Source organism: Macaca fascicularis, chromosome 7, assembly GCF_037993035.2.
Source record: "Macaca fascicularis isolate 582-1 chromosome 7, T2T-MFA8v1.1".
NCBI lineage: Eukaryota > Metazoa > Chordata > Mammalia > Primates > Cercopithecidae > Macaca > Macaca fascicularis.
Genome location: NC_088381.1, coordinates 54,230,793 through 54,251,481, shown reverse-complemented (window position 1 = coordinate 54,251,481; position 20,689 = coordinate 54,230,793). Strand labels below are relative to the sequence as shown.

Here is a 20,689-nt window from a genome sequence, read left to right as displayed (position 1 = left end):
GAGTTAACACACTAGTCAAACTGGTGATTTCAAATATGCCAGCTTCAGTGAGGCTGACAAATGACAGATGAGTGATAGTGGTAAATCTGTAATTCTTAAACTGCTATAGCCAGACATATATTGTAGGTTAAAATGAAAACCATGTACTACTTTAGATACCTGAGTAAGCAAGCACTCATTAAGGTGTGAAAGCTTACAATTTGCAAGCACACCTCACATCAGCAAAGATGCAGCAGTAGAGAGGTATATAGGTGCAGTCGATTCTATCAAAAAAGTTTCATGTCTTCTCAAAGTCATAGGTACTTGCTGAGCCCCCGGAATGCGAAGTGTGCTGTATATGAGACAACTTTAGCCTGGAAAGTGATTAAGAGAATGCATAGCTGATCTCTTCACCCACAAATAAAAGTGATTTAAAGAATGAAAGAACTAGAGGCCAGGCACGGTGGCTCACACCTGTAATCCCAGCACTTTGGGAGGCCGAGGCGGGCTGATCACGAGGTCAGGAGATCGAGACCATCCTGACTAACACAGTGAAAGCCCGTCTCTACTAAAAATTCAAAAAAATTAGCCGGGCATGGTGGCAGGCGCCTGGTAACCCCAGCCTGGGAGACAGAGCGAGACTCCGTCTCAAAACAAAAAAAAAGAAAGAAAAAGAAAAACTATCTCTGTACATCAGAACTAGAAGAAAATTAACTCCTCCCTTTACTTTTCCCTATCCCATCTCCACCAAAGGTAAATAAATTGACCTACTGAATTAGGTTAAAATTGATTATCATGCTTATCAAGTATGATTTTAATTTCAGTGAAACTGATATTGAGCTCTACTGTTGGTATCTGACCAGCTATATTTGTAATTCCAACCTGCATTACTCAAGATTATTTCCAGCCCCAAACAGCAAAACCACAATTGCTACAAGACCAATTAAAATGTGTCAGTTGCACATTCAATATTATGATTGCCTTATCAAAAAAAAGAAAATGCAGCAAGAATAATCTGACAGTTTTGGGAACCACCCACATAAAGGAATGGATGAGGCAAGATAATGTACAATACCACAAAACCTGTGCTAAATTCAATATTTATCTGAAAAATTAAAGAAAAGCAAACAAACATATAAAAAGATAGGACATTTCATTTTTAATCACTCAAAAATGAAAAAGATTTGGACAATGTCAAATTCCACTCACCTTAATGCTATAGTTATACATTAAATATAATTACTATCTATACATATGCAAAAATATAAAGTTCTATTTCATACAATAAAACCTTTATAGAAACCATTTTAAAATTAAGCAGACCTTCTCAACATTAATACGTGAGGTCTAAGTCCTTCTAAAGGTTTCTTTAAAGGTTTTTAAACAAAATGCTAAACCTAAAAACACTGTCCTCTCAGTTCCCAAATTAAATCTACTTAGAACAAAAACAAAAATTTATAGCTCAGTCACATACTACTTAAATAATATTGTTCAGGCAACTCTAAAATCCTCCATGTTTTCAAGTATGGAAATAGAACTCAAATATTCCACAATACAGTACTAAACGGATGGAGTATTTAGGAAAGACTTCGTTGTCATATGGCACAATATTAATGTTTTGTTGCTTCAATACGTTTTGAAATAAATTATCAGGTATTTGGGGTTTTTTTTCCTAAAAAACCAAAATTATAATCTACATTAAGATAATTCTGACTGTGGTAAGACTTAAGAGTGTAAAATACAACATCAACATTTTATCACAAAAGTAAAGCTGGTAACAAATTATAAAAGGAGCTAGTACTCTACTGAGACAGGCTCGGAGATTAAAGCTCATCATGATAGAAATAGTCATCATGGAGCTGTCTGCCATAATCTGTGGCTTCACTGGTGAGAAACAAGTCCGGGTTTTCCAGAATCTCTTCTTCAGAGAGCTTTTTGTCACCATTCAAATCCATTTCATCAATTAGATGAAGAGCCTTCAAAACAAAACAAAAAAGTGTCAAGTGTAATAAGTATTTTCAGCAAGATGTTCACAATTTAATGTGATCTGACTTGTCAAAATCATCCAGGTGTACAAGTACTCATTATTGTTTAAGTATCTAAAAATGTTACATGTAACCAGGTCTGTCTACTGCTTTTCCCATTATCTCCTTTCTTCATTTCTACTGGGTTCTGTCTCTCTCTACTCAAATCCAATCCAGGATATATCAAGGCAAGGCAAAATTATTATAACCTACTTTGAGTCCCTGTAAGTAAATACAAACTATTATTCTATTCACTGTACTCTCAAATTAATACATGACACAATCTTAACTTCTCTGTCTCCCTGACAATCTAAAACACTTTGTAAATTCAAAACACAGCAATGCATCAATCCCAAATAACTCCATTACTTTTTTCTTTGGCTTAAGATTTTGAACTTCTTTTCCTATCAAAACCCCAGCACCAAATCTGGAGGAGGGGGTGGAGAGAAACAGTTGTTCTGTAACACTTACCTCCTCTTGTGCAATGCCCTGATTATTAGGTACTACCCAAGGTAACAGCTCTTGGGGATCAAGCCTGCCATCGTTATCTTTGTCATAATCATTCACGAATCTGTCTTTCTCAACAAGTATCCATTCTGGATCTTCATTTGCAGCTTAATATAAAAAAACACAAATATACATACACAAGAATATCACATGTATCCAAAAAAAAGTTTGGTATATCTCTAGAATAAAGGAAGTGAATTTAAAGTTTACTAAAGAAAGCCCAATAAAACAGAACTACTTAACTGAAAAGTCCTGGCATAAGTACAAATATATAGCAATTTTCAAAAGTGACACAAGTCTAAATAACCCAGTTTTAAAATCACTGGATGTTAACACAAACTAGTAATTTTGTTAACTGCTATTTGTTCTGATATCTAGTTTTCCCAAATGTGAGGTTGGGTAATGTTTTACTGTATATCATGTTTCTATACAAAGTTTCTTACATATTTTCACAAAGTAATGCCATGTGTAATTTTAAAGTGACTATCAGAATAAGTAAAACTGGTGACCAATTTAAAAATGGCATTGTTTGGTGTCTTTAAGCAACAGTCTGAAAAAACAGCTGCTTATATAAAAGCGAACTCTTAACTTCAAACACTTATTCACCTTCTACTAAGCTTCTGATTCTGTGTTTACATCAGTATTTGTAGTATTTTATGTTTCTATCTCTTTTAAGATCCACCTGCAACAGCACAGGATTTTGTTTAAAAATATCTACCTTCGGCCGGGCGCGGTGGCTCAAGCCTGTAATCTCAGCACTTTGGGAGGCCGAGACGGGTGGATCACGAGGTCAGGAGATCGAGACCATCCTGGCTAACACGGTGAAACCCCGTCTCTACTAAAAAATACAAAAAACTAGCCGGGCGAGGTGGCAGACGCCTGTAGTCCCAGCTACTCGGGAGGCTGGGGCAGGAGAATGGCGTGAACCTGGGAGGCGGAGCTTGCAGTGAGCTGAGATCCGGCCACTGTACTCCAGCCTGGGAGACAGAGCAAGACTCCATCTCAAAAAAAAAAAAAATCTACCTTCCTTCCTTCCCCATTTAAAGTGATAATAAAATTAGATTTGTTCGAAAAGGAAGAAAAATGTTTGACTCTAGACATGGAAGTAAAAGTAAGCAAGACAGTGTTCTCAGATAAGCTATAAATCCATTTGTTGAACTTGCATTACAGTTAATGAAACAAGCAGGATCAGGCACAGATCCTCATTACATTTCCTGTCGAAGAGAGCTTTCAATGAGCAAGGCTGTCTCTTTCTTCAATTCCTTTTCACCTTTCACATTCTCCCAGGTGACTTACTTGGATCCCACCTGTAATCACCAAGAAATTCTTCCAAACTAACAAATCCATCACCATTTTTGTCATGTTCTTCTAAAGCTTCTTGAATGACAAATTCCTATTCCACATTCATTAGAAAAGAAAAAAAAAAAGGTACAAAATGTTCAGTCTCACCGCCATCTGATTCAATCGTACTACAGAACTTTTAGAAATAAATGATAATTATTGGAGTTCTAGTGGTGCAATCAGCTAATAAGGTACTTATACAGGAAAAATCATTTTGGTTGTCCATGTCTTCAAGACAATCCTTCTAAACACTGGAATTTAGAAGCAAGAATAAAACCTAGAGTACTATGCAGCTTTAAATTCAACATCCTTAAGCTTCTGATATTGTGAAGAACTCCACTTTCACTCTCATAAACAACCTCAACTTTACACTCAGGCTATTTTCTACACATCTCTCCCTCTCAAGAAAGACATCTTGTACTACCCTTGTCTCTAACTCCATTTGCCCTCTAATCCATAGACAACTCTAAAAGAGCCCTTACCTTAGAACTGCTGTTCTGCCTCCAGATCTAAAATGTGCCAGCCTGCCATTATACCTCAACCTCCTTGCTTCCCCTTCAGCAAACCTCGCCCTATCCATCCCAAACTGCCCCCAAACCTGTTCCTCCCTCTTATCAAAGCTTCTTATCAAACAACCGCTTGTTCAATGGCCAGCTGTTTCAGTACTTTCCTCAATATCTTCCTATCTCTTTTTTTCAGATGGGGTCTCGTTCTGTAGCCCAGGCTGGAGTGCAATGGTGTGATCTCAGCTTACTGCAACCTCTGCCTCCTGGGTTCAAGCAATTCTCCTGTCTCAGCCTCCCAAGCAGCTGGGACTACAGGCGTATGCCACTATACCCAGCTAATTTTTATATTTTTAGTAGAGACAGGGTTTCGCCATGTTGGCTGGGCTGATCTCGAACTCCTAATCTCAGATGATCTGCCAGCCTCGGCCTCCCAAAGTGCTGGGATTACAGGCTTGAGCCACCCTGTCTAGCACCCCCAACCTTTTTTTTTTTTTTAAGATAGGATCTCATTCTGTCACCCAGGCTAGAGAGCAGCGGCACAATAATAGTGGCTCTGTAGGCTCAAACTATCGGACTCAAGTGATCCTCTCACCTCAGTCTCCCAAGTAGCTAGGACCACAGGTGCATGCCACCAAACCTGGCTAACTTTTTTGTAGAGACAAGGTCTGCTATGTTGTCCAGGCTGGTCTTGAACTCCTAGCCTAAAGAGGTCCTCCTGCCTTGGCCTCCCAAAGTGCTGGGATTACAGGTGTGAGCCACCATGCCTGGCCCATCTCTGACTCTTACCTTCCCTTAACACTTATTTAGTAAGTCAACATTCCTACATGTGCTTTCTTCAAAATGTTGCCCAAATCTATTTCATTCCATTGCCAGACAGAACTCTGGGCCATATTACATAATGCCTAAATTATTTCATTGCTTTTACTGGTAATTCCCCTCTTTAGTCTTCAATTGTTCCTTATTCTCCAGAGAATCAAGATCTACCATCCTTTGCCTGTCACTCTTTGGGCTCAATTAGCTTGTCCCAACTTAATTTTGGCACTTAAATTACACCCAGCATTGTTCTTAAACTGGGTCATGTATTCTGTGCCAATGAGAAATTAGAAGCTTCACAATGGCAAGAGAAGTAGTATTAATAACAGTGTCTTACCACTGAGCTATGGAGAAAAATGTATCTGTAGCCTTGTTATGCAAGGCAGCAGGGTCTACCATGACACATTAAACAAAAAGCTGTATCTCCCCTCCTTGAAATATCCAGGGAACCACGCCACGTAGCTGGAGGCTGATGTCATGCAACAGACTTCAATATAAATGTTTAGTCTCTTTTTCAAAAAGCTATTTGTTACATTAGTCTTTATTTTCCAACGTGATGGTTTATGCTTTCAAGCCTGGCCAAGTCACAATCAGGACTCAGTTAATGTTTGTTGAGTTAAACTTACGATTCAACAAAAGTTTTGAAAAACTGGTACTTCTTTTAAATACTAAAGGGACAAGAGGACTCATTATGCTTAAAATTGCAAAAACATTACTAGTTATAAGCAGCTGCACCCCTACCAACCCTATGAAGAAGAATCCAAACATGACGTTTTTCCAGACCAAAAGCTTTCATAAGTGATGCTGTAAATTAAACAGAAATCCTAGTATTACTAATATTGAAAAACCAAAAAAAAGTCTGAAAGCTACAAAAGGATAAGGAAGGCACTGAAGGTAACATAGTTATGAGAGAGAAAATAGCCTGAGGAAGCCTGCTGCTCACACATAGTACAAAGATTTTAAAATTCAGTCCTTCACCTTCTCCCTCCCAATAAGCAACTTCGCCACCACCAGAAAGCCTCCTTACCACTCCTAATTTTAAGTGCGGAGAATTAGGATCATTTTAAATCTGTGTATCTCTTAAAATTCTGATTATACGATTTATTTTAACAACTTAATGAACAAGTTTTAAAGTTTTGGTCACTTGGGAGCATAAATTCATACAACCACTATGGAGAACAGTTTGGAGGTTCCTCAAAAAACTAAAAATAGAGCTACCGTATGATCCAGCAATCCCACTGCTGGGTATATACCCAAAAGAAAGGAAACCACTATGTCGAAGAGGTATCTGCACTTCGATGTTTGTTGTAGCACTGTTCACAAAAGCCAAGATTTGGAAGCAACCCAAGTGTCCATCAACAGATGAATGGATAAAGAAAATGTACACATACACAATGGAGAACTGTTCAGTCATAAAAAAGAAAGATCCTGCAACAACATGGATGGAACTGGAGATCATGTTAAGTGAAATAGGCCAGGCACAGAAAGACAAACATCGCATGTTCTCACTCATTTGTGGGATCTAAAAATCAAAACAATTGAACTCATGGACATAGAGGGTAGAAGGATGGTTACCAGAGACTGGGAAGTGTTGGGGGAGGGGGCGCTAAGAACAGTTAATGAGTACAAAAAAAATAGTAAGAATAAATAAGATCTACTAGTTGACAGCATAACAGGGTGACTACAGTCAGTAATAACTAATTATACATTTAAAAATAACTAAGTGTTCACTGGATTGTTAGTAACACAAAATATAAAAGTTTGAGGGGATGCATACCTCATTGTCTACGATTTGATTAGTTCACATTGCATGCCTGTATCAAAACATCTCACGTATCCCATAAACATACACACCTACTATGTACCCACAAATATTTAAAATATATTTTTTTAAAGTTTTGGTCACTCAGTAATTCTCTTAAAAATGTTTCTTTCTTACCGTCATATAATCAACTTCTTCAGGATGCTCAAAAGCAATAAATTCTTCAAGACTCAAACCGGGACCTGAATCCTGGTTAGCTTTTTCAAATCGCTTCTTGTCCTTTAAGTGAAGCTTTGAAAATTAAAATTTCTCATTAGTATACCACATCATTTTAAATACTTTGAAAAATACAAACTTTGTGAAATTTAAAGTACATTCCAATCCATTATCTCATTTATCTTCACATCATCCCTTTGAAGGTAAGCTACACAAATACATGTATTAAAGGCAGGATAGACTCACAAGCTCTAGAGTCATATAGACCCAGACCTGAATTCCAGCAATGCCACTTACTAGCTGTGGTGTCAGCGCAAACTGCTTAACCTCTCTGGTTTCCCATCTATCAAACTGGGGTAAAAATCTCTAATAAGCAATTGGGATGAGAATCCCTACCACACAATTAATAAACCTTAAGTATTAAGTATTTAATGATCACTGATAGAAAAGCAGATTAAATGATTTGATAAGTCAGAAATACAGCTAAAAATACTGAGCATGGCATAGTGGCACACGCCTATAGTTCCAGCAGCTTTGGAAGACTGCATGAGCCCAGAAGTTCAAGGCCAGCCTTCACACCACAGCAAGACCCTGACTCAAAAAACAAACAAAACTACTGAACTTGGATCCTCCCTATTCTTTCTACAGTACTATACAGTCTACTTTAATAATTAATCTCAATACTTTTTTGAATGCCCAAAAGTCAATAAATTTATACCACATATTAAATCTTGGTAGGGCTTTTAAAAATTGTTTCTGGTCCTCTAAGTGACTTTTCAAAAATACATTATTGTTTCAGAAAAACAGTCTTGTTATGTTGAGAATCTCATAATATTAGCATATGTACCTAATATTTGGAAATCTTTTCCTTTTTTTTGGGTGGGGAGATGAGGTCTCACTGCGTCATCCAGGTTGAAGTAGTGGTGCAATCTCAGCTCACTAAAACCTCCACCTCCCAGGTTCAAGTGATCCTCCCACTCCAGCCTCCCAAGTAGTGGGGACCGCAGGCGTGTGCCACCACACCCAGCTAATTTTTTGTATTTTTGATAGAGATGGGGTTTCACTACGTTGCCCAGGTTGGTCTCAAACTCCTGAGTTCAGGCTCTCCACCTGCCTCAGTCTCCCAAAATGCTGGGACTACAGGCATGAGTCACCATGCTCAGCCTGGAAGTCTAGTCTTAGTAGGCTCTTTATAGTGTTAATTCTATATATTCAGATATAAATACATCAAAAGTTTAAATGGATCCCATGTAGAAGTTTAATAAACACACATCCTTTTCTACTTTCTCTCCCATCTTCCCCTCCACCCCCCTTTTTCTAAATAATTCGGCAGCTATCAGGGACAAGGCTGCTTTTGATAAAATTTTCAATGGTAATTCTGTAACCAAGAGCCTTGGGAGCCAATAATGCTATATTGCTAATCCTGTGTAATTTCTGTTTTAAGAATTTCTGGGAATACCTTTCCTTCCTATAAACTGATATGTATTAAACTGTGCATTTCTTTAAAGCACAATTTCAAATATTTTAGAAGCTTTTAAGTGTTTCACTACTGAATAAAAATGCCCTTTCCAGTTTTCTAGAATAATAAAGGTCAGGTAGCAGTCATTTACCTAAACACTAGTTCTTTTACAATTACTGATTTACAGCGGAGAGGCTCACCTCTTTCCCTAAAGAATTTGTTTTATTAACATCTAGACTCTACAAGCCAGTTATATTCACCCAATCATGACAGAAAAAAAATAATAACTTGTTTCCAAATAGCTCCTTTTAACTTAATGTTTCATAATTTTAAATAACTAGACCAAATAATTTGTATTTTATGTTCAGGTTTAACATGGAAAAAGCAGACAAACAAGAATTTGAGGTATTCTGCTGAGTCAATCAAATTCTTTTGGAATAAACCATTATTCAAAATACCAAGTACTTAGATTTCCTTATGAAAGAACCCTTCACTTTGGAGCAAAAAGGTCCATGTTCCAGGAGAAGAGCTAAATTTGGCCAAATTTGCCTATGGAAAGAAAGGATCTCTTTCAACGAGCTGAGATTTCTTTAAAAAAAAAAAAAAAAGTGAAAGGAATAGCTTTCTCTGGTTCACATTTCATGGCCATTTGAAGAACACGAAATAAGAATAGCTCACATTAAATCGAAGAAGCCAAAAACAGAAAGACTGTTTTATACAAAGTGGCAAATTCCTAAAAAAATAACAAAAAAGATGGTCAGTTTCATAAAACTTCCACACTCTTTTTCTTCTATATAAAAACCTTGTATTCTAGTAGAGGGTAAGTGTTATGTATAGTAATAAAAAAGCTACCATAATCATTTATTTTTAGATGACAACAGAAACTTATGAGGAACAAAACTGCCATCTTTTGGTAGACTAATGATTCTACATGAGGAAATATATAATGTGTGATACTAGAACAAACGACTAGGTCTTAAAAATTCTGATTAGCCATATGCAAGGTTATATCGTACATAAATAAATACTGCTTATACATGCACATTCAGCAGTCATGCCTGTAATCCTAGCACTTTGAGAGGCCGAGGGCAGATAACCTGAGGTCAAGAGTTCAAGACCAGTCTGGCCAATGTGGTGAAACCCCATCTCTACTAAAAACTTAGCTGGGCGTGGTGGCACACGCCTGTAGTCCCAGCTACTTGGGAGGCTGAGGCAGGAGAATTGCTTGAACCTGGGAGGCGGAGGTTGCAGTGAGCCAAGATTGCAGCCTGGGTGACAGAAGCAAGACTCTGTCTCAAAAAACAAAAACAAAAACAAAAACAAAAAACACTTGAACTTTTGCCAGATGGGTCCCCAAACTTTAATTATCCTATGTTGACTATAACTGTTCTTTATATTATAAAGAAATGCTTCTTCAGGCATTTCACAGCCTGAAAGGGTTCTTTATTCTCTATAAGAAAACTTACTAAATGTAAGATAAAATTCAGACTGGGCATGGTGGTTCACGCCTGTAATCTCAGCACTTTGGGAGGCCAAGGCAGGCAGATCACTTGAGGTCACGAGTTTGAGACCAGCCTGAACAACGTGGTGAAACTCAGTCTCTACAAAAAAAAATACAAAAATCAGCCAGGCATGGTGGCATGTGCCTATAGTACCAGCTACTCAGGAGGCTGAGGCAGGAGAATCACTTGAACCTGGGAGGCTAAGACTGTAGTGAGCTGAGATGGTGCCACTGCACTCCAGCCTGGGTGACAGAGAGAGACTCCATCTCAAAAAAAAAAAAAAAAAAAAAAAAGTTGAAGAGTTCAGATATCAAGCTGACTTTTGTTAACAGACTTTCGTATAGAAAACTTTATTTTATTCACATATCCAATTACTTTTTATGATTATTTTATTTAAGGTATAGTGTTTAGTCTATAACTGAGACTGATTGATTCCTCATCCTTTATTTTTTATTTTGAAAAATAATGCACTGGGTTCATCTTTACACTCCACATCAGTTTTTAGGACATTGTTATTTTTTTTTAAAGAGACGAGGTTTCACTATGTTATCCAGACTGGCCTCAAATTCCTGGGCTCAAGCAATTCTCCTACTTCAGCCTCCTGAGCAGCTGGGACTACACATACACACAGGAAGTTACTTATAGCAAATTCTAAAAACATATGATTAGAACTTCATGAAGATACAGACATATTCCTAGGCTGTCAAAACAAAAAATAACCAAAAGGACTCCCATTGAAGTGTTCATTTTAGGGATCGATCAATTCCTTTAGGCTGTTAAGATTCATCTAATTCATCCTTTAAAAGAAGAGTGTTATAATCAACACGTTCTAAGTAGCTGGTAGGGAATGCAGAATTAGAACCAGACACCTTTTAAAAGAACTGTTCATAAACAATTTATGAGTCATGTATCTCTTCAAAGTGAAGATTTTCTTCTCAGCACCATCTATTATATCACCCCCTTCTAAGAATACAGGAACATGCACTTCTTATTTTTTAATGGGAGAGTAATTAAGTCTTTTGAGTAACAAAAAAATAAAAATAGAAAACACAATTAGAATCTAATTCCAGCAAGATTTTAAAATACTGTATTTAACTTCTCTGTTGTTCCTAGGAAGGGAAATCATACCATACCATGCTTTGGTTTTAGATAAGTTGGTTTAAGATAAGTTAATTCCTATAGTAAATGAGGATACTTAATAGACAGATGATCCCAAATCTCATTATCACCACTCGTTTTTCCTTTAGTATTTACAAATAGAAAAAGAATGAGTTTTACTAACTTTAGTCCACTATAGAATGAAGACCCAAATAAAAACAAAAGATACATTTTCCCCTTAAAAAAGAAAATCCTAACTAATCTAAAGGTGATAGTTAACAAATGCATAAAGTTTTAAAAAGTTGATTAAATATAAACTTATGTGAACTGTAAATGCTTTCTTCAACAATATTCTTTTAAATCAAAACAGAACTGCTTATCCCTCCAACTGCTACCATTTATTACTATTTATCCACACTATTATAATCCTAAATAAAGTAGAAATTTTTATTTATTTTTTAGAAACGGGGTCTCTCTGTTGCCCAGGCTGCAGTGTAGTGGCATAAATATGGCTCACTGCAGCCTTGACTGCCTGGGCTCAAGCAATCTTCCTGCCTCAGCCTCCCAAATAGCTGGGACCACAGGCATGGACCATCATGCCCATCTAATTTTTAAATTTTGTTTAGGCATTTGCTAACTATACAGCTTTAGATTACTTAGGATTTAATTTTTAAGGAGAAAATGTATCCATAGAGATGGCGTCTTGCCACATTGCCTAGTTGTTCTTGAACTCCTGGGCTCAAGTGATTCTCCCACCTTGGCTTCCCGAAGTGCTGAGATTACAGGTGTGAGCCACCACACCTGGCCTGAATGGGAATTATTATCCTCATTTTTGGAGATGAGGAAACTGAGGCACATGAAAGTTTAATAACTTACCAAAAGTTACACAACTGTGAAGTGCTGGAGCTAAATGTGAAGCTAAGCAGACTGGCTCTGAGGATGGAGCCCCAAACCTCCACATTGATGGTGTAGTTATTAGCAGAGAATTAGCCAACTTAGAGTTAGTGGTGGCTTACAGAGTTCAAGTGGCCAATATGATTCTAAATAAATAGCACATTTAGAAAGCATTTACCAAGGAGGGAATGGGGTGTTATTGTTTAACAGGTACAGAGTTTCAGCTTTGCAAGATGAAAAGAGTTCTGGGGATTAGCTGCACAACACTGTGAATGTACTTAGCACTACTGAATGGTACACTTTAAAACAGTTACAATAGTAAATTTGTTATACACTCCTCTCTCCATATTTGTGAGAAATTGGTTCCAGAACCTCCCTCAGATACCAAAACCCAAGGATGCTCAATTCCCTGATATGAAGTGGCATAGTATTTGCATATAACCTACACACATCTTCCCAAATATTTTAAATCATCTCTAGATTACTTATAATACAAATTACAATTTAAATGAGGAGTAAATCATTGTTACACAATATTGTTTAATACGATAAATTATGGCCACAATAAAAATTAAAAGATATATACCATAACAGGATAAGTTAAGAAACAGAAGAGCCTTGACTATTTTCCAAGCACCCTTGACTAATGTTTTGGGACAGTTTGCAACAGCATGTTTGATTTTATTTTTACTTTTTTCTACACATTAAAAGCTATCTTTAAAAAATTCTTGGTGATACTCTAATTACCCTGATTTGATCATTATATGTTTGTGTGATATCAAAATACTACATGTACCCTGTATGTAAATACAACTATCATGTACCTATAAAAAATATTTTAATTCTTTAAAATTAGTTTTCAAAAAAAAAGTATTTGATACAGCAATTCCTTAAGCTCACAGTCATTTCTGTTGATATACTTTTAGTTTAATAGACTTCCTAAAAGTCTTGAAAAAATTTTCTACTAATTCCCCAATAAAATTAGTTTTCCTCAGTTCTGCTTAATTAAGAAGCATATATTTCAACAAATTAAACCATGAGACACATTAGAACTCATAGTGATAATAAATTTTCAAAAAATGAGTAATTTGGGGCTAGGTGCAGTGACTCACACCTGTAATCCTAGCACTTTGGGAGGCTGAGGTGGGTAGATCGCTTGACCTCAGGAGTTTGAGACTAGCCTGGGCAAGATGGTAAAACCCCATCTCTACAAAAAAAATACAAAAATTAGATGGGCGTGGTGGCTCCAGTGTGAAATCCCAGCTACTTGAGGGGCTATGTTGGGAGGATCGCTTGAGCCCAGGAGGCAGTGAGCCAAGATTACACCACCGCACTTTAGCCTGGGCAACAGAGTGATATACTGTCTCAAAAAAAAAAAAAAAGGAGTAATTTTAAAGAGTGTACTCACTATGAAAAGTGGTACTGTGGTTTCTCAAAAAATTAAAAATAGAATTACCATATGATCCAGCAGTATCACTTCCGGGTATGTACCCAAAACAATGGAAAGCAGGATCCCATAGAGATCTGCAAATCCCAAATCCAAGATGCTTCAATGAGCATTTCTTTTGAGTGTCGTGTCAGTGCTCCAAAAGTTTCATATTTTGGAGCATTCTGATTTTGGAATTAGGGATATTCAACCTGTACATACAACAGAACATTACTTTGCCTTAAAAAGGAAGGAAATTCTGATGCATGCTACAAAATGGAATAAACTTGAGGACACTATGTTAAGTAAAAATAAGGCAGTTACAAAGAGACAAATACAGTGTATGAGTCTACTTAGATGAGGTACCTAGAGTAGCCAAATTCAGAGACAGAAAGTATAATAGTGGCTGCCAGGAGCTGGTGGGAGGAGGGAATGGGGAGTTATTGTTTAATGGGTAGAGAGTTTTCGCTCTGTAAGATGAAAAGAGTTGGGGAGATTGGTTGCACAACACCATCAATGTACTTAACACTGCTGCACTGTACACTTTAAAATGGTTACAATGGTCAATTTGTTACACAGTCCTCCCTCACACATTCCTGGGAAATTGGTTCCAAGACCTCCCTATCAAAATCTGAGAATGCTTAAGTCCCTGATATAAAATGGTGCAGTATTTGCATATAGCCTACACACATCTTCCTGAATACTTTAAATCAGGGACCCTCAATCCCTGGGTCGCGGACAGGTACTGGTCCATGGCCTTTTAGGAACTGGCCCACACAGTCAGCGGTGAGTGGTAGGCATTACCGTCTGAGCTCTACTCTGCCTCCTGTCAGATCAGGGGTGGCATTAGATTTTCATAGGAGTGCAAACCCTATTGTGAACTGTACATGTGAGGGATCTTGGTTGTGCATTCCTTATGAGAACCTAATGCCTGATGATCTGAGGTGGAACGATTTCATCCTAAAACCATTCCTGCCCCCTCTGCCACACACTGTCCTATGGAAAAATTGTCTTCCATGAAACTGGTCCCTGGTGCCAAAAAGGTTGGGGACCTCTCCTTTAAATCATCTCTAGATTACTTATAATACAAATTACAACTTAAATGAGAAATAAATCATTGTTATACTATATTATTTAAGGATAATCAAGAGAAAAAAGTCTGTACATGTTGAGTAGAGACACAGTGTTGTTTTTTTTTTTTTTTAATACTTACTTTTTTAGATACTTACGATCCTCAGTTGCTTGAATCCACAGAGGTAGAACCTATAGATTTTTTTAAGTGAGTATATAAAACTACATGTTTAAAAATGGGAATGGGCCATAATGGTCTTCTTAATAAAGATAAAACTGATTGTTCAATGATATTAAAATATTGAGATACACATTCAAAACACATTTAAAAAGCAACTCTGGAAATGAGGACAATTAAATGATGCAGCTAAGAAAAAAAGATACAAGGATCATGTAGGTAATCTAGAACAAGAGTCCTAAATCTGGCCAGAAAGGAAGTCATCAAAATGACTGCTGAAGTGGAACAGGTGATTTCCTAGAGAACAAGACAATCCAGCCTACGACCTCAGGCCCTCTTGTGCTCATTCATGCAGGAAGGTAAAGTGAACTGACATGATCAAAAGGAACAGCTTGTGCACATGAACTCACCTTCCTAAAGGATTCCTCTTCTGCATCATCCAGAGCAGTGTTCTCATCAAAGTCAATTACACGATCATACATCTGAATGTTATATTCATCCCATGTCACAGTATCATCACCGTTTTTATCATATTCAACAAACTGTTGTTTTGCTTCTTGCATAGCATAATGCTTAAAAGACATCTGAATCCAGGAACTGAGTTCACCTATAAGAATTTCCCAGAACACAACGTATGTGACGTTAATTCTGATACTTAAGAGTAAGGATTTCCAAACCTCTGAAAAGGCAAAATCTTTGATGTTTGCAAATACTGAGAATTGGCCTAGTTGTATTAATAGAAATGGGGTAGGAAAGAAAAGGTTGTTTAGAAGAGCTCATGGAGCTTTTTTTTTTTTTTTTTTTGAGACAGAGTCTCGCTCTTTCACCCAGGCTGGAATGCAGTGGCGCGATCTTGGCTCACTGCAGCCTCTGCCTCCCGGTTCAAGCGATTCTCCTGCCTCAGCCTCCTGAGTAGCTGGGACTACAGGTACGCACCATCACGCCCAGCTAACTTGTTATATTTTTAGCAGAGACGGGGTTTCACCATATTGGCCAGGCTGGTCTCAAACTCCTGACCTCGTGATCCACCTGCCTCAGCCTCCCAAAGTGCTGGGATTACAGGCATGAGCCACTGTGCCCAGCTGGAGCTTCTATACTATAACATATGATCTAAATAATGTAAGCTCCATAAAAGTTTGGGTATGTTCTGTTCACTGATGTACATCAACTGCCTAGAAAGTTCCTGGCTCTGTAAGTATTTGTTGAATGAATTACCAACTGGCCAAAATAGCACTTTACTTTAAAAAAATCTTGCAGAAAACCTATCCAAAATCTTGCAGAAAACCTTTGCTAACTACCACAGATCTCTCAGGAAGCATAAATATTTTGATAGCTATTTATTTTAATATGTATTATAAAAAATAGTGTTTTATATTTATGAAGGCGATACAAAGTCTTCCTTTAAAATAAATTTTATGTGAGTTGAATTAAAACTATATTAAGAAAATAATACATGGTTAAGTAGATACGGCCTAAATTGTGAAAAGGTATTCAAGTGACTAAGAACACTGCTTCAGTATATTACCTTTATATATGTCGTAAAACATCTGGAGGAAATTTTAACAAAGTTATGGGTAGTGATTTATGCCCTTCCTGCAACAGCTGTCTTAACTTGGTACCTGAAGGCATGGGAAAAAAGTTTCTAAAACTCAAATGTCCACTTCTGAATCAACTTAAAAAAAAATCTATTCAGCTGGGCTCAGTGGCTCACACCTGTAATCCCAGCACTTTGGGAGGCTGAGGCAGGCGGATCACCTGATGTCAGGAGTTCAAGACCAGCCTGATCTCGGGTAAAACCCCGTCTCTACTAAAAATACAAAAATCAGCTGGGCATGGTGGCCAGCGCCTGTAATCCCAGCTACTTGGGAGGCTGAGACATCAGAATCACTTGAACCCGAGTGGCAGAGGTTGTAGTGAGCGAAGATCACACCACTGCACACCAACATGGGTGACAAGACCAAGACTCTGCCTCAAAAAAAAAAAAAATCTATTCATAGAAATATTTACTAAACTACATTAAAGGAAACAGGGAGGGAAGAACACGTATTTGTTAGGACAGCATGAGTATACCATTTATCAGGTCCCTCTATACTTGTTGCCTCTAATCTTCAAAACAATGCAATTTATAATCATCACTATTATACAGGTGAGAAAACTGAGGTTCAGAAAAGTCCAAGCCTTCATAACTAGTAAGTAGCAGAGTCCAGATTCAAACCTGTTTGGCTTCAAAGCCTAAGTTCCTACTGAGTTTTGCTACCTCTTAACATCTGATTCCAGACCTAGCCCTCAAAGAGTAAATTGCCAAAATTATCTTAAGGTCCTCAAGTAGAATGAAGGCTTTTGTAAGCACCATGAGTCTTTCTTCTAGTTTATTTAAAGAGATCATAATGGCATAGAAGAAAACAGAATGGAACAGAGATCAGAAAGAAATGTGGGTTCACACTTCAGCTTTGCCATTAGGGGGTAGTTTACCATCTCAAACTTTTCTTCTCATCTGTATAATGAATATTTGGACTAAAATTTTTCTAACTTTAAACTTCTTAAAACCTTACTATTAAATATTTGAACATATCTAGGTCTTACCAGACAGGTACCACGCAGTCTTCCAAATCAACGTGTTGTGTTCTTTGATTACTCTAGTATAACCAAAGATTGACTTATTCTTAGATTGGATAATCAGAGTCCAAAGGTTTTGCTATTATTGTCTAATTAAGTGGAACAAAAAAGCCCTTAATCTTCCAGAGGGTTCCAATGTGAATATGTCATTGACAGCACAACTTAAATTTGCCAGTTTTTTTCTCCAGCAACTTCATTCCTTGATGATGAACAGCATTTAAATCAGAGTTACAGAAAAACAGCTAACGTAAGAGTCACAGTAACAACCTGAATTTTTCTGAGGACCCACTTGGAATGCTGACAGGGTACATCATTTGAATTGAACAATGGGGAGAGACAATTGCACAGCAATTTATTTAGCACATTCTTTTAATAGTCTGCACATTTCATTTCTGACTACAGAATTTACCTGAGAGCACTCAGATTTTTTTTTAACTGAAGGATATTAAAACCTGAAATAAGAGCAGGACACCTGGATTCTAGTCCTAGCTTTGTCACTTATTTGTAGAAGGCACTTATTCATGTGCTTCATTTCTTCATCTCCACAAAGTGATGTGGACGAGATGATCCTAAGGCCCCTACCAGCTCTAATATTTTGGTATAATGTTGTAATAAACGTAATTCACAGGCAACAGGTCTTTTTCTACTTGCTTACAAAAAGAAGCAAATTCCTAAAATTTAAATGAAGCATATATCAAAAGAGCAAATTATTTACTGCAGTAAAGTTTTGGGGCATATTTCTCTAAAATAAATCATATTGTTGACACTAACAAAAGTCATGTGAGAAAGAGGGTGTCTCAAGGTGTGACCTGCACATAGAGTATAGGGTCCATGATGTTTATATATAACTGGAGAAAGCACCGAGTTTTACTTGGTTCTCAGGGTCTAAAGATTTGCAGGTATAAAACCTATTCTCCATGTCCTTTTTTCCTTCTTTTTTTTTTTTTTTTTTTTTTTTTTTTTTTTTTGAGACGGAGTCTCGCTCTGTCGCCCAAGCTGGAGTGCAGTGGCCGGATCTCAGCTCACTGCAAGCTCCGCCGCCCGAGTTTACGCCATTCTCCTGCCTCAGCCTCCCGAGTAGCTGGGACTACAGGCGCCCGCCACCTCGCCCGGCTAGTTTTTTGTATTTTTTAGTAGAGACGGGGTTTCACCGTGTTAGCCAGGATGGTCTTGATCTCCTGACCTCGTGATCCGCCCGTCTCGGCCTCCTAAAGTGCTGGGATTACAGGCTTGAACCACCGCGCCCAGCCCCTTTTTTCCTTCTCACAGGACTTCCAATTTGGGACATTAGCAATCTATACATTCAGCAGACACCCCTGCTTAACATGTTTGTGTTTGTCTCCATTGTTAGTTGTGTAGGGCAGTCCTTACTTTCAGTGAGAAAGCCATCTGAGTCCAAGTCGATTTTCTTTATGATCGCCTGCAGTCTTTTTTGCTGCTCTTCGTGGCCGAGTTTAACATACTCATCCACATCTTCCTTTGGGGGAAAGGACATACAGGAGGGCCAAGCATTACTATCAGTGGGGCAAAATGGTGGAGAAAAACAGGGCTACTAGAAGACCCCCTTGCCAAAGGGTTTCGGGGTCACCCGCACCTGCACTTCAAGGCCCCTACTCCCTACACACCCTCCATGATCTGAGGGTAGAAGAGATCCAGCTCTTGGGCCGTGCTATCTCCTCAGGCTTTCCAGGCCCCGGGACCCCCAAAGAGCGAGAGCTGCGCCACCCGGCCCCCATTGTCAGGTCCACCTGGCCAGGCCTCGCCCGGCCGCCCCTCTTTGTCCCGGGACAAAGCCCGCGGCGGCGGCGGTGCGAGGCGCGGCCCTCCCAGCACCGGCCTGGCCGCCTCACCTGGACGCCCAGCAGCGCCTCGCGGTCGTAGTCGCTGCGGCGCTCGCCCAGCGGGTAGTGCAGCTCCTCGGCCTTGCCGGCGCCGGCCGCCGCGGCGCACAGCAGCAGCAGCCCCAACGCCGCGGGCCTCGGGCCCAGCCGCATCGCGCCGGCCCGCGGAGGACACCGAGAGATGCGAGGAGGGAGGCGGGCGGGGGCCGCGACCGGCTGCGACGCTCCGCGGGCTGCTACAGAGAGGCGGCGCGGCGTACGTTGAAGGCGGAGGGAACGAGAGGCGGAACCTGCGGTGGTGGCCACAACGCCCAGGGACGTGCCGGGGGCCGGTCCACCAATGCGGTGCGGAGGCGCGCCAGGAGGAGGCCTATATGGCCGGCGCCGAGTGGCGGGGCCAGGCCGCGCCGCTGATTGGACAGCGGGGTGCTGGGGGCGGGCTGCCGCGATGTCGGGGTCAGCAGCCACCCAGAGAGCTCCAGGAGCCATGCTGGGACTGCAGACAGGGGAGACCCCCACGACCCGCGCCTTCTCTTTTCCCCGACACGCTTCGAAAAGCACGCCTCCACCCCACTCCTGCCCTGTCTTCCCGTCAGCCTTGTTCCTGCCATAAACTCCTGGTCCACTCCATGTGTCACTCCTACTGTCCATCAATGAGAGAGGCTGGAGGTTTCTGTGACAACAATACAATATCGAAAAAAATTGCCTGAGGAATCGGCCAACAGTATTCTTTCCCAGTCTTCAGTGTATCTCTACTTACTTATTTTATCAGAGTAGGACGTACAAACTCAGGAAATGCAGCTAGATGCTTGTATCTGATGCTCAGTTTCGTGATTTACAAGTTACATAACCTTGCTCATTTCTTGGCCCCTAAAAACTTGTTTGCTCATCTATAAAATGGGCATAGTAATAAGACTACCTTAAAGAATTGTCGTGAAGATTAAATAATGTCCTGGGTTTAGAACAATAGCTGGCACATAAGTGTTCAGCTTTCATCCATGCAAGTACAGAAACAAAAGATGATTGCACAGAAGGAATAGCTTGGTAAGTACCTAGCAGAACCTTTAGGGACAGAATGCCTATACACATGGCTTCTATTGCATGTCTATTCACGGGTTTATGTAATTTCTTCACCTCATCCTGAACACATTAAACTCTAAGGAATTTGTAGGCTGCAGCTTGAGCCCTTTTCTTTATTGATTGCTCCACTTAGGATCAGGCCTTTCACACAGAAGAAAAGGCTTTCTGGGTCCTCTTTCATTTCTCTCAGTCTCTGGATTGGGAGCAAGAATTCTGTTCCAAACTGCAAAACTGAGTGGGCACAAGTCGCAGAAATTTCCTTGGTTGGATTGAAATGTATTGTTTGGTCACAGAACATTGAAAGAGTCACAGAGCAAAGTGTAAGTTCAATCTTTCCGATGTTATAAAGATCAACGAAGAACAAAATTTTAAATTT

At 39.2% G+C, this 20,689-nt stretch overlaps 1 protein-coding gene across 1 annotated transcript; it reads right to left on the bottom strand.

Moving 5' to 3' along the window:
• Positions 1–1,115: 1,115 nt before the first annotated feature.
• Positions 1,116–19,473, bottom strand: RCN2 (reticulocalbin 2). Its single transcript, XM_045395848.2, has 7 exons — positions 19,243–19,473; positions 18,764–18,869; positions 15,187–15,383; positions 7,110–7,223; positions 3,807–3,903; positions 2,475–2,617; positions 1,116–1,955 (listed from the first exon to the last, which is right to left on the bottom strand). Exons 1-7 carry the CDS (start codon positions 19,384–19,386, stop codon positions 1,803–1,805), a joined length of 954 nt encoding a protein of 317 aa, XP_045251783.1. The 5' UTR covers positions 19,387–19,473; the 3' UTR covers positions 1,116–1,802.
• Positions 19,474–20,689: the final 1,216 nt, after the last annotated feature.

Bases quoted from the DNA above. Each gene is read 5' to 3' on its own strand.
- RCN2 (XM_045395848.2), bottom strand. From the start codon at position 19,386: ATGCGGCTGGGCCCGAGGCCCGCGGCGTTGGGGCTGCTGCTGCTGTGC. The intron at 18,870-19,242 runs GTGAGGCGGCCA...TTTCCCCCAAAG, and splicing joins AGGCGCTGCTGGGCGTCCAG to GAAGATGTGGATGAGTATGT. The intron at 15,384-18,763 runs GTAAGGACTGCC...AAATTCTTATAG, and splicing joins AGATGGCTTTCTCACTGAAA to GTGAACTCAGTTCCTGGATT.